General features: G+C 38.1%; 1 protein-coding gene across 1 annotated transcript in view; it reads right to left on the bottom strand.

Annotated features, from left to right (window-relative positions):
- grid1a (glutamate receptor, ionotropic, delta 1a) overlaps positions 1–15,319 on the bottom strand; it is a 275,638-nt gene that overhangs the window by 15,244 nt on the left and 245,075 nt on the right. The window contains exons 9-12 of the mRNA XM_030748669.1: positions 5,830–5,931; positions 4,241–4,438; positions 2,801–3,135; positions 710–844 (exon numbers count right to left, since the gene is read on the bottom strand). Coding sequence (XP_030604529.1) covers positions 710–844; positions 2,801–3,135; positions 4,241–4,438; positions 5,830–5,931 — 770 coding nt within the window. The remainder of the gene's footprint in view (positions 1–709; positions 845–2,800; positions 3,136–4,240; positions 4,439–5,829; positions 5,932–15,319) is intronic.

Raw genomic sequence — 15,319 nt, 5'->3', positions numbered from 1 at the left:
GACCAAATTGGATTCACTGACAAATACAATTTTGGCTGAAGACAGAGTATTTGTTAGGCAGTGGGTCAGACATCCCAGAAACACTGTGTAGACACTAAGAAACACACAGAATCATCTTAAACCGCTTGATGTTTAGTGCCTCAAAAAAAATCACTCCACACTGTATATATGAAAAAAAACACTATATGTGGTTGAATCAACCACAACCTTAAAATAATCACCAGGCCTACACGGACATGCATTCAAGACCAAAGCATGCAGATGCTTATTAACATATGGTACTGCGTACAACTGCATGTGAAAAAAGACTGTATAAAGTCATCTGTGGCTGTGTGATCCCTGTAGTGACGTCCCTTGAGTCTGCTCAACTGGGGCTGAAGACTGAAAATATAAGAAAAGTCTGAAGGTGTGAAGCAAGAAAGCCTGAGCTCATCAGAACTCTGGTGCCTGCTCGTTGCGCCATGATTAAGACTGGCAGGTAGTTAATGTATGTGGTGAGAAAGGTATATAATGATTAGCATCATTTGTTTACTATCATATGTCTGCTTTGCTAAATTGGTGGACTTCTCCTTTTAGCACACTAAAGGACAATGAAGGACACTAAAGATCTTTAGTGTTTTCTAAAGCATCTTTGTCCCTTGTCCCATCTGAATGTGCTGCAATATTGTGGTTAAAAAAAGTTTTTGTTTGTTTTTTTGTTTTTTTTTACCGAACAGCATTGTCCATGCGTGACACGGTGAGGTAGGCTGCCAGGTTTGCTGTGTAGGATGAACACACGATAAGGGTGAAAAGCCACCAGCTGCCCATGACGATACGGAGAGCCACTGATCCCAGGATGGAGTCACTACCTGTTATAGCACAGATGGAAACACAGAATTAAAAACAACAAAAATAGGCTTTAGTTGGAAAGCACCAAATCTGATTTCCAATAATAACTACTGTCATTATTGATTTATTAGGTTATTCTTTTCTCAGTTACTTAAATGTTGTCGTGAAAGTGAAAAATACTTCACTTTTAATTTTCAAGCTGACATATTCAAAAGTTTGGACACACTTTCCCAGTGTGTCCAAACTTTTGACTGGTACTGTAAGTACTTGTTTTCTTTTGGCAGTTACATTTTGGCACATCTTTGGATTTTTTTTTTAGAGCAGTGTTTTACTTTAAAAATAGTTGTAATATTTGCATAAAACTGACCTCACGCATATGAAGCTCCTGTTTAATTACTGTAAGGTTTAATCATTTATTTTTCCAAGAGCTATGTTTATTTAAAATCATCTACCCTGAAATGGTACTTCATGTTTTGCTTTGTTTTTTTCATAGAACACACAACTCATTAAAATTCATCCTCCTCTTTTCCGCTCACATCTTTAATCCTTGCTTTTCCTTGTTTTCTTTGAGGTTAAGAGACTGGTTCATCACATTAGCTCTGCTATCATCACTTTTTCTTCTGTCATACCAACTCATTCTCTGCAAAACAATCCCAAAACAGCTTTTGAGGTGCATGAGAAAAAATGTCAGCACACATTCTAATTCTGAAGTGTAAAGCCACAGAAATGTCATCTGAATGATTCAGGAATATGAAATGTAATGAAAACATATTTGTCTAAAAGTGTCACCATCAACACAACTGCACCGTTATGACAGCTTGGAAAAAAAAGACAAAAAAAAAAGAGAGGAAAAAAAAAACTGGGGCCTTGACAGATGCATAACACTGTGGCATCAGTCATTTTTATTGCATACAGCTTCAATTTGTTAAGGTCATTGAATGTAAAATGTGGCTCTTGAAACTTTCCTGGATTTTACCGTACTGCAATGGTCCAGTGTGGTGCAGTCTCTTTCATCTTGGAAACAAATTGATTAAACCCTTTATTCATAAGGAAATTGTGTTAGTTTAATTTGTTCTCCTAGACAGTTTCAGATAATTTTCTACCTTTCCCTGACCTTCTTATGGAACAAAAGAAGGGTATTCTCTGCTGGAAAAAGGCAGTGATAAAAGTATGTCTGGTGGTAGACAGTTCATCGTGCACTGAACATACAACAAGAACCAGCCAAGTGTTGGCATATCATTATAAAATCAGTGGGGGGATATGGCTGCCAAGTTTATGCACTCTGACAATGGCACACTATGCATCAGCAGTCAGATCCATATCAAAGTGACCTACGTCATCCCCGAGAAAAAAATGCAATCCATTTGACTCAAATAAAAGTGGCAATGTTGGAACATGAGCCAGAAATGAGGGGGGGGAAAAAAAAGAAAGGTAGAAAAAAAAAGACAGGAATTTAGCTTCCCTTGAAATATAGTGGGTGTTGGGTTAAAAAAGGCTCACAGGCACTGTGCCAGACTTTGACAGATGCAGTTGAGACTTTAACATCAGTTGCTGGAGTAGTCATTTATCCACAACGGACATACCTGGATCTCCACCAGATCTAAAGATGGGATGTTCTCTTTGTGAAGGGCACCTTTAGAAAATGCTAAGGTGGGCGCTGTGCCCCAGACTGACTCACTACTGAATCAGCGTTTTCTCTACACAGACCACAGGCATTAACATATGTTCATCACTTGATTGGACTCTTTTTCACTGTGCTCTTTTGTCATTAATCCCTTAAAGCATTTTAAGTGTTTTTTGTCACTTGTTCTATTTCATGTAGAGTTTCACATTCAAAAATTGCTTGACTGGTAGTTTTCAGTTATACGGAACTGAAGGCCGAATGCAGGCAGGTTTTTAACAGTCGCTATGGAATGTGGATGTGCAATTGCTGCTTTTGGATGTTGTCGTTGCCCGACATAAACTCTATTACCCACCTTGTTGCACAAAAGCACCGTAGACAATCCAAATAGCGCTCTGAAGCGAAGTGGAAACGGTAGGCGGAGGATGACCGGCTGTATTGTTCTGGCAGCGCACTGCCTGGATGCGCCTGAGCAGGAAGATCATGATGCCCACCACAGGGATGGCTGCGGCAATGCACGCCCAGACTGCCAGGTCAAATGGTGCCAGTAAAGAAAAAATGTTGATCTTTTCTTCTGACTTGTGCATCAAAATTCCCACTGAGTAATCCAGGTAGCGTTTGCTGAAATCAACCACAGTCTCGCGCTCTGGCGTGATGGTGATTGCTGATATGGCCAAGTCAGCACGCTGTGAATGCAGAATAATTTGTTCTCATTTTAGCATCTTTATAAGGTTTCTTTTTAAATCAACAGAATGTAATCACACTTCGATATGTTGCTAGCCATCACAAAAGAATCTAGTTCATTTGTGAATAATCTGTGTGCATTAATTTAATTATTAATATGTTCTCAACAATTAGGAGATTAGGTTGGCTTGTGTGTCTGTAAAATCATTTGAAAAATGGCGTTGTTTATAAAAGGGCTCCCTGCCTGCATGGACACTGACACGGGAATTTTCCTTTTTTGACAACATGGAAACCTTGTGTCTTTCTCTAGACAAACCATCAGCACAATGTTTCAGTCACACAGCTCCAAATGCTGTGGTTAAATTGGAAGTAAATTTGTCATGTGCCACCTTTTCATTCTTAATAATAACACAGATAAACCTCAAGATCCTCCCTCAGTCCACATTTTCAATTTAAAAATGGTTATACAGAAAAAAAAAGACAGGAATTTGATATAATCTCAACTCAAATTCTTACTTAGATCATTTTTTTTGTGCAGATTCATGCTCTCAGCACAAGAAAAACCTTTTGGACACAAGAATCTTTTGTCATTATTAAATGAAACATCCCTCATAACTATCCTATTATACAGCTCGCTCAGATAAACAGCTGAATTAAGATTTTAGTTTAATGGTGCACATGCACTGCAGTAATAAAATGTATCATGATGTCAGTGGGAACATGGATTTAATAATCTTTATGAAGTAAATACTGTACAGTATATAAAAATCTAAGAAAGTTTTCATAATTTGTACAGACACTATGTACAATGAAAAATCTGTACACTTCTGCTTTTATTAAATTTAATTAAAATTCCATTATCATTATGACTCATAATGGTATTTGTCACGGATCGATTCCAACAGTAATCAGACCCATTCAATCAAACTGGAATGACACCCACTAAAAAAAAAGTTTGTTTGATTGTTTTTTTTTTTTTTTACTAAGCCACATTATTGGGTTTTTATTTCAGAACAAAAATGAAAATGGCCTGACTCCCAGAGAAAATTATTTGGATTGAAATCTGGATTTCATTGATTGAGTAAGATGAAATGTAAACTCACTAACCTTGCCAATGAGTTCGCCAATCATACCATTCCAGGATCCATTAGGGAGTGCTGAGCCATACTTTCCATCTCCAACCTGGTAGATATCATACTTGAAGCCCAGGATCTTAGCGAGGGCATCCAGCACATCAATTGAAAAACCCTTGTATCTCTTGGGTTGGCCCAGAATATTTTCTGCCACCATCACAAAAGGCTCTTCCTGTTTGAAAGAATATTGCATCATACAATGAATGAGTTTTTAGATAATCTGCTACTCAGGTAATCATAATCTTGAGAAATGTGTGAATTTCATCTCCAAGGCCAAAGATTGAGACTCAGACTTTGAAAAGAGTCGAGTGTGTGTGTGTGTGTGTGTGTGCTTAATGACGGGCATGTCATTTATCAAGATGCACCAAAATCCCCTCAGGACCAGATTGGCAACTGAAGCGAGGACACAGTCAGTCATCTTAAGAACAGCAGGGTGACACCTTTATGAAGAGCTTCTGGGTGATCTACTTTAATCTTAATAAAAGTGTTTCCTTAGCAACTGTTGACCCGTAACACATGGCACCATGACAAATGCTATGGGTCATCAACGTGGAAATTGCCATTCTGAATTTATTGCACCAACTCATGGTTCTTCTTTATGGGTTGAAAGTGTCAGGGCAGAATTAAATGGGTGAAGGTGGACTGAGGCGAGCTGAGAAAAACAGGAGAGGGACAGGGAAGCGGGGGGAGGGGCGGCGGTGGTGGTTAAGTGGGCAGGGGCAAATGACTTGATTAAGTGACACTGCCAGGAAAGAGCTTAGCTGAACTTATGTGAATGAATAAGGTGCAGTTAAATCATGTGTGAAGAAGAGGAAAAATGGAGACTGAGGGGGTGGAGAAGTGACTGAGGGGGAGGACAAGGTTAGAGACTTTGCTACTAGAACAGGACAAGTAGTCTAAGAAAACCTGCTGCAGTGTAGGACTGATGTTTATTAGGCTTCAGCTGCTCTACATTCTTAGGACAGGACGGAGGACACGACTTAATATTTCAGTTCAATGCAGAGAAAATGTATAGTGTCCTCTGTCACAGCGGTTATAAAAATATTTTGAGACCCCTTTTTATATTTTAATGCTGATTTTCTAATTCTGAATGTTAAGTGTAATGCTGTAACTGACTGCAGAGGTAATATTTAAATAACAACATCTCTTTTTTTTTTACTGTAGTTTCTGCTATATGTGATTTGTGTTGTTTAAATTATAGAAATATGTAGTTTTGTTTCTAAGGTGAACAAGGATTTTGTTTCATGCAGTGCTTAACAGATATTTGATTGAGGTCTACCCAGGACATGAAAGCATTTATTATAAAATATTTACACAAACTGTGGACAAAAATCAACAGCAGCTTAATAATGCAAAAGTCAGGTAATAATAAAAATATTTCTGTTAAAAAGAGGGTTTACATATGAATATCTGAAAAAGGCAATGAAATTGTTCTAGCATGTATTCTACAGAAACAAAAAACCTAATAAATGTGCAAATGTGTTTGCCTGTGTTAGTTTCTTTCTCAGATATTTGCCTACGCAGTTCAAGTGTTAATAGATTCACTGTACTCCCACAACTTACCAGTAATGTTACAATCTTGAGTGTTACCCCATGCATACCGCTCTCTATCCGATTCTCCTTTAGGCTACCGTTCAAACCACGAGTGGAGTCCCAAGTTGCAAGCTAATAAGGAGAAAGAGAAATAAGACAGATGAGGGGAAAGAAATAAGGACTGAACATGCAGCAAGACTGTAAAGGACAACTCTGTAACATATCTGTTAGAAGTAGAACGAAATAAATACCAATCATTAGAGATGAAGTATTCATCCCATCTGGAATTCTGTGGTTTCCCTACAGTGATAATTATCACTGAGTAGCCAAATGCTCACATTAACATCTGAACCAGTTGGCTATTTACATTCTATCATATCTATAAGCACTTTGAGCTTATCCTGTGGAAAATTTGAGAATTAAAACAAAACAGACACAATTTCAGACACATCAGCATGAGTTTGTTCCTTGAGTCTAAGCTATCTCTTGACTTTAAAACTCTCATTCCACACTGTCAACTTCTTGAGCCATGTCTCAGGCTGTGAAGCTAGTGTTTGTTAAATTCTTAATCAGTGCTGCTAGCTGGAGAAGAATTCTCAAGGATCTGATGTGTCATCTGGAGTGGTCTTTGAGATTTGAGCTGACAGGACAAGAATGGTGGCCCAAGGTCAGACAACAGATCTTTTTGCCAACAGCACATTGCTCTCCAGAGAAAACATCAGTATTAAAACATTGCTATAAAAGGTATGCAAAATCCAAACCTTTAGTTTTGTTATATTTAAAATATCTACTTTATTCCAACATTTATTTTATATATATATTTTTTTATTTCCAAGAAAAAAACATCTACTTACTATTTAGCAAGTATTACTTTTCAGTTCAGTAACTTAGTAACTTTAGTTAAATGATTTCTATAGATTAGTCAATCCATGTAAAATCAACCCAATCTAAAAGAAGTTCCCACCTAACATCCCTCAGTGGATGCTCTGAGTATGAGCCAGCAGATGACAACACTGCAATGAACACAAATGTCACAGCAAATGGCAAATCGTACGCCAAAGAAAACTGTCACACACTGAATAGGCAGTGAGACCCTCTGCGATCCAGACCCATCTGTGAGCTCAAATTGAAAGGATTTTGAAAAACTTCCTCAGGGCCTAAAGTTGTTTGATCATTGTGATATGTCCAAACTATTATATAAAACATGTGAGCACCAAAGTCCTTTCTCCATTTCACAGACATAAGGCAAGTTTGAGTGCTAGTAGAAAACTACAGTACTCTGCAAAAGTCTTGAGCCACTCCTAATTTCTGTATATTTTGCTAGGAAAATGAGTGCAGAGATTTATCAAAACATGCAAGTATACATGGAGAAAGAGATGGGCTTTCTTGAAAGTCAATATTTGGTATGACCACCTTTATTCTTCAACACAGTCTGGCCTCTTTTAGGTAGATTTCTTGTCATTTCTTTAAGTAGTCTTCAGGAATAGTTCTCCAGGCTTCTTGAAGGGCATTCAAGGGTATTCTTTGGCTGCTGGGTGCCTTTTATTCCATTCTCTGTCAAGATGATCCCACACTGCTTCATGAATGAAGTCCAGGATAAAAATCTGATGATACTTTTTTGCGTTCATAATTCTATCAATTTTGAAAAGATCCCCCAACACAACGATTTGAACCAGAACTTTCACATTTGGATTCATCACTCCATAAGACCTGTTGCTGCTGACTTGTGTAATTTGACATACCTCAGCATTTTCCCTTTCTTAAGAATGGCTTCTTGATAGCCACCCTTTGAACAAGACCATTCCTGATGAGGCTTCAGTGAACAGTAGTTGGATCAATATTAGGGCCAAATGCTTCTCTCATGTCCTGTGTCTGTTTTTTTTTTTCTTTCCTGGTTTTATCCTTAAGGACATGACTTTCAAAGACTGCTCATCTGTTTTTCTTTTGTCCTCCACTTGTCTAATTTCCTCATATTTTTTAAGGATACACTGCACAGCATGCTGAGATATGAATGGTGTCTTGGTTAATACCTCTTTGGGAATCACCTCGTTGGTGTGAAAATACTATTTTATTTTATAAAAATGTGTTATCGTTGGCTTTATGTACATTCAACTAAATGAGGAAAAATATGTTTTTTTGAAAGAGGCTGCAACAAACAAATTAATTAAAAATACTATTTAAGATGGGTCCTTTGCCAAGTTGTCTGCTATGTGCTGACACAACACTGGTTCATCCCTTTGGTTAGGTGCCTTTTTTTATTCTTGAATCATTCAGAAGTCAGTGTTAAGTGGCTTAACAAACAAACAAAACATTCCTCTGATAATGTCAGGTACAAGGACTGGACTAAAAATAAGTGAAAATACTATTTCTCTATTTCTCAAGACCACCTTAAAAAGTTACAAGAAAGTCTGTCTCCTTGGAAGAAAAATATAAAGAAATGAGGGGTAATTTGAGACTAGTATTGCATTTGACAGCGAAGAAATCATAGACAGACAGATATCAAGAAGTAAAAAGGAGACCTTTCATATGTTTTGACTGGCATGGCTTGAAAGTTAACCCAAAATGCACTTTTTTATAGGTCTCCTCCAGCAAATTAAAAAAAAAAAAACAGTTAAAAGGTCCAAACTACCTATCTGTGTTATTTCTAGGGCTGCATAAAACGATTATTTTAGTAATCGAGTATTCTATCGATTATTCCAGCGATTAATCGAGTAATCGGATAAGAAATACTTTTTTTTATTAACAGTTTATCTGCATATTTTAACTTCCATACTGCAGTTTTTCGCCTGTGAACAAACAGCGGTGAATGGAGCAGCTACAAAGTTCTCTTTTCTTCACCTTAACACTTGCTGATCAGGTGCTTGATGAAGGACCTCCAGCTGTTTCACAGATTTAATGGTGGTTACTAAAAAAAAAAAGCTGCTGTTTTGGACGCTGGAAAAACGTTTCCTTTTTCACTACTTGAGCTCACCGTCACAGCTTCGCCTCTTTGCGCTTGCGCAGTTAAAACCGCTGCCTGCTATGAGTGTTTTGAAAAACTAGTGGCTGCGGGAGCCATGGCGCATGTGTGAGTACTGGTGTAATGCTTTGTATTCACAAGCATTCTCGAAAATACGTTTCTACTGCAGGTCTATATTTAGTCACTAATAAGGGATTAAAGTATAAAAATATTTTGAAGGAGCCCCTCGGTCCTGGGGGGTGGGCCTTCCGGTACCGAACCATCGCTAGTGCTAATGGCCCGCGCTCGCTAGCAAACCAGTTCTGGTAGCTACAGCTGAAGTAAAGACAAAAATAGCAGCTGGAATTCTCAGCGAGCACAACACACACAGACACACAGAGAGCAGTGGAGGCGTGGAAATGCATGTCAGCGACAGTTGCCACCCGTCCCGTAAAGTACGGAACACGGCATGTTACGGAGCCGTATTCCACGGAGTCCCGTAACATACGGGGTTCTGTATTTTACGAGACAGGTGGCAACTCTAGTGATGATCCACTCTGTGTTAAATGAAATCCATCGCAGCGACGGAGAGCTTTTTAGAATGTGTGCTTGTGTATACGTGAGTGATTCACACTCCAGTCCAGTAGGTGGCGGTAATGCAGTTCTATGTTGGTTTGCCAGCCCCCAATAAACCCACAAAAAAACGTCAGCACTAATGCTGCTAATGCTAGTGAGGAGCGCCGCTTACACCGAGACAGCTGAGCGCTGCAGGGTTTAAACGAAGCATCGACACAGTAAATTTGTGTCGATAAATTTTTAGAATCGATTTAATCGAGTTAATCGATGAATCGTTGCAGCCCTAGTTATTTCTATCTATTCTTTGGCAATTTTGTAATGTTCCATTTGACTACATGTTTCATGAAAAACAAAATGGTTAAAAAAAAAAAAAAAATTGTCACTGACATCATTTACCAAATCAAACTTAAAATTACAAACAATAATACAATCAAGGGAAAGCAACAATTACTGAAGACACAAAAGGCATCACCAAAAGTATCCATCTGTGAATAAAATACAAGTACGTGAGGCAATCAAACAGTCTTTGATAAAACATCAGAAGTGTGTTTCATTGTCAGCTGAATCTTTTGTCTTCACAGCCCATCTGCAGAACATGTGAGGTTACAAATCTAGTCCCACTATGATGCATTGCTATGTATAGTTTCCCTGCACACTGATCGATGAAATGAATCATGGTTATAGTGCACCAGCCTGTGTAGGAATGTAAACAGTTTTCTCCTCCATCCTGCAGAGTGTCACTAATGAATTGTGTCTTATAAGCATCTTTATCAAGTGCTTTTTATTTTAATTATAGTGAAGGGTCATGCATGACTGTATTTACACACAGTTGCATCACTAAAATGTTTTCTCTTTCTTAATTCATAATTTGTTAGAAAGATATGAACCACAGAAAGGTTATGAGCATAGTTCTAAAAGTATATTCTGCACACTCTTCTAGGTGGATCCAAGGTGGATTCAAGATGGATCAGACTTGTTCTAGCCCATCAGCCCACAACCTGTCACCAGTTCATGTTTTGAGCAACCCCCTAAGCCTTGCTGTTTCTGAGATGCTCCAATCAAACTCAGGTTTGTCCATTTGTCTCACATCCAACATGCTGAGTAGGAGAACAGATGCTATTTGCTTCAAGTGTAAGTGATTGCAATGCTTTGGATCATCGGTGTATACAACTGGCTTACATGTTTGTGTTTCTGAGTGTGTGTTGGGGCAAAATGTCAGTCTGCATTGCTTGCTTCACAGGGGGCTATTTTCTCCATGAGCAGCGTTGTCCTCAGTGAAAAACACTGAACAATCTGTGCTCTGTATACTAAAGAACACTAAACAGGAACACTTCTACTTCACATAGCCTTGCACACCAGCCTGCCACCAGGAAGGTCATGAACAATATATACTGCAAAGCCACACTGTTTGCATCTGAAAGAGTAACAAATGAGTGGACACACTGTGGGCTCTGATTAGTAGCTTTGAAAAAGTCTCATGTAGGTTAATAATTGCTTTACTATAAAAGAATTAAGCACTGTGTCTGTAACAAATAAAGAAAATATGATGGGATTTCCAAGGATGGGCATTTATATCAAAAGAGGATATGTTACAGAAAAATTTGATTTTTGTTGTTTGATGTGAAACAGTGTTTTTCCTGCTTCTTTGATGTGTCAACCTTGATTAGGATTGAATTTAGGAAAATATTTCTATCTATATGCACTTAGTCACCTGAAAAATATGCTGTAACATATTATGGGAATTTGAATGAATTAACAAAAATTCTATCTGAACTTAACTTTTACCCTAGAAATATATTTGTTTTATTCATTTAATTTTAGACTGCAGATCTTATGAATTTAAACACTCCTGTGAAACACTCCTTTGTTACCTGGGAGGGTTGGCCTACATATCTCATGTAGATCGACTTCGCAGGCAGATAGAGAGGGCTGACTCTCCCCGCTAATGGGGTTGCCAGGCCACAACATCTGAGCAGGAGGGAGAATAGCATCCTCCTCAACCTCATCGTTATCTGGATTTATCGCTGGGCTTTGCCATAGTGTCAGAAAGACGTGGATTGGCTCTTGAGGCTGTCGACACTCACAAGCGCCACTCCCGGATTCTGCCAGGCATTCCGCGGCAGTGCTCGCAAAAGTTTGGGTTTGCCAGTGATGTCTGTATGTGCTTGACACCCATACAGGCAATGCAGAGGGGATGGGGGTCTTTCCCTTATAAGGTCAACCCACAAGTGGCTGGGCAAGGGCGGGATGCGACATCCTTAACCCCGCTGCCACCAGCGTTCCCCTGAGAGGATCCAGTGGTAGCCATAATACTAATGCTCAGCTTTGACAGCTAGCAATAGATTCACAACCCACAAGCTACTTGACGTGCTCGTTCAAACACGCGGATATACAACGACCGCTACAAGACAAAAATATTTTTGTGATGAAAATATAACTACAACATAATAAAACGTTATTCCTATAACCAGAAAACCCACATTAATTCCACTTTGATGGCTGCATTGACAAACAGTTAAGCAGAGAGTCCTGGTCTTGACCATGATTAGTCACGCCATAGTGAGAGAGCTCACTTGGTTTTCAGAGAACCCGGGTTACGCCAGTAACCAAACATTTTGAACCTGGTCATTGAACACTGGACCAGTTCTTTATCCTCTCAAGGTTATTAGAGTGTGCGTGGGAGTTTTCAAATTCAGTCTACATGTGTTCTATGGACCTGGAGAAGGCATTTGACCACGTCCCTTGGGATATCCTGTCTATTTTCATTAAAAATGTAGTTTAATGAAAATAGACATTGCAGAGAATTATAATAATATGTGAAGATGAACCATGGTTGTTACTTTTCATGATAATAAATACTAACCATGATCAGTCACAAAAATGTAACAAACTTCCATTTCACATACGTCTTTGTACTGGCTCAGACAAAAAGTAGCATGAACAAATGTAGCACCTATATATATTTTATAATGCAAGAAGAACCATCAAAAGGCTAAAATGAATCAAGATCAACCTAACCAACTATGAAAAGATTTCTATCACACTGCAATCAACCAAGCTAAGATGAGGGTTTATACTACAGGCAAAAATATGTAGTCCTGTTAGAAGAACTGTCCTACAATTATAAATCAGTCCTTTCATGTGTGTTATTTTTTCCTTTTTTTTTTTTTTTAAAGTGGAAACAAAGTTACACGTGTGAACCAATCTGGGAGGTGTATGCTTTGTTTCAATGCAGCATCACAACGGAGGATATTGTGCAAATGAGAATTTGCTCTATGCAGTTTATAAAAGTCACAGCAAAAAGAGGCTGCTATTTAGCTAATGGTCATGATGCCCAGTGGATTTAAATAATCATCTGTAATGTTGCTCAGTTAATGCCAGTGACTATTTGAAAATGACAAAAGGATGGCAGTCAAATAGCTCTACTTTTACAGAGCCACAACGGTCTCAGTTACAGTATGGTGTAAAAATCTAACAGAAGGCACTTGTTCCATTTCATAGAAACTTTTAAAATGCATCCTTATGGACAGAGAACTATAGTTTGAACTAGTTGCAGGTATTCTGCTTGCCCTTTTTGCCTGCTAGTTTAGTGTGCCAAGTGCTTAAAGTCCATCATACAAGAAAGCTTCTTATTGACTCACCATGTGAGTATGCATATCTGTGTATGGCTATCTTACTACTTGTTTCAGGTGAGCCTCTGTATGTGTCTTTGAATGAACCATTTGTATTAAATAAATTTAATGTGAAACTAAAGTACTGTGAAAGCAATGAGCCACCCCTAATTTCTTAATCTTTTTTGCTTCTAGACACCTGACACAAAAAGTGAGAGATGCATCTGGCCCTTCAGTTAATCCATCTACTATTCACTGAATCCTTATCAGAAATAGTCTCAATGGAATGGCGGCTGTCAGGAAAGAAGGGAAGCAGAGAGAAAAGGCTGAGGTATGCTAAATTAAAGAAGAACTGGGCTGAAAATCAGTGGCAGCAAGTGTTATAGGGTAATGACTCCAAATGTTACATTTCTGGTTCAAATCATCCTTATTATGTATGGAGGAAGTCAGGGGAGAGGTACAGCAGAAAGTGCCATCAGATTTTGATCCACCATACATTTCCATTGGCCTTCCCAGAGCTCAGACCTCAACATTATTGAATCCGGATCATCCGGACTGAAAACGGAACCAAAGGCAGCCAACATCCAAAGAAGAGCTATGAATGTCCTTCAAAAAGCCTGGAGAACTATTCCTGAAGACAACGTCAAGAAACTATAAAAACAAAAGAAAAAGAAAAATTGCTGCACCCTTTTCCCATTTTCCTAGTAAAATATTAAGGAATGAGGACCTTTGCACTGTACAGTATGTAACTTATATGTGTACAAATATCTTTTCTTTTTTATTTCTGTTATTAAAAAACTGCTCCAAACCCTACATGCTTCCTACTTTTTTATAAATTTAGCAAGGTATGACTAGGTGTTGATAATCAGTCACTTTATTGTTTTCCAGCCAATGTTTAACATAAAGGAACAAAAAGAAAATGACTGCACTAACCAGTGCTGAGCAAACCAAAAAAGTAAGGGATATGCTTCATTTCTTACTGTGCAGTGATTATTGTGTCTAAATGTCAGTTAGATGTGGGAATTACATTTTTCTACCACTGCTATTTGTAGCTACAATTCAAAATTCAGATTTTAGTAAGGTAATTCTACGGACTAAACTAATAGCATAAGAAATGATATACTACCACCCGGCAGCTTTTAGTGCTCAAACTCCAAACTCAAACAGATTTCAATGCACCAGTGCCCTAAAAGTACCAACAGGGACCAGAGTCATTCCTGCTGCAAAAGTTTAAATGATCTCTTTAATAAATATGCGCAGATGTGTGATCATGATTTCTTTGTGCAAATGCATACAATACTCATTTATTTTTCATGTTTCACTTTGCCTCTTCCATCCCAGAGGAAAAGGCTGGAGTGGTACGGGCTCTGTTATCTCTAATCATCAGCTCTACAGTGAAAAATAAGCTGGCCATTTAAATTAGCCAAGACAAGAGACATCTTATCTGTCCTGATATACTAAAAATGAGCTTGGCAGACATGGCGCCAGTCTATCACTCTAACCTCTAATAAGCAACATGAGGCAGGATTTAGTCTGTAAAGCTGTGTCAGACAGTGAAAAAAAAATGAAGAGGAATAGAAAGGAACAAAAAGGAAAAAGGAAAAGTTCATTCCACTGTTATAATAGAGACCAAGAAAACCATGAGGAAAATGAAAGCTCTCAATTATCACATTTTCCCCCTCTTATTTACTATACTACACAACACATTCAATATATTTAGCTTTTATTACAATGTGTGATATGTACTGTTGCACATTACATGCACCAGTAGATCGGTAAGTGCAATATTTAAGCTGAGGTACCCGCCTAGCCATCGTTTTATATGAATTATGTTAAAAGACTGCATTCAAGAGGTGAAGAAAGACAGATCTGTTGGGTAATTGCACACAGCGATGACTTCAAAAATACGGTTTCACAGACTAAAAGTGAACATATGATGGTGTGACCCGCAACTTTGCAGGTTCACATAAAATGTAGGGCACTGGTTCTGCTTTCAACTCATCATTATATTCACTTAAAAGTGAACAAAGAGCAGATGATTTTGCGCATTTAAAAAAATATTAGAGGTTATAAGGGCAGAAACATTTGTTCAGTATTTTTTTTTTCATGATGGATTCAAGCATGTAAGAGAAAATACATTCAGGGATGAAGAGAAATATCATCCACTTTTCATCCAATTATTTGAGACTCTCAAAAGGATTTACTTTTGTCAGCACAGTGTGGCAATCAGACGAGCATAAATGGGTACAGACAGTTTTTAATACTTGTTTTATGCAAATCCTTGTGAAAAAAGGCAATTTACACATGATACCAGTTACACAAGTTACAGGATTATAATGCTTGTGCAATTTACATATTTTTCGCTATGTAACTTTACCAAACGAAATAACTTGGA

This window comes from Archocentrus centrarchus, chromosome 15, assembly GCF_007364275.1.
Source record: "Archocentrus centrarchus isolate MPI-CPG fArcCen1 chromosome 15, fArcCen1, whole genome shotgun sequence".
In the NCBI taxonomy this organism is placed as follows: domain Eukaryota; kingdom Metazoa; phylum Chordata; class Actinopteri; order Cichliformes; family Cichlidae; genus Archocentrus; species Archocentrus centrarchus.
This window is presented reverse-complemented; position numbering and strand designations above follow the sequence as displayed.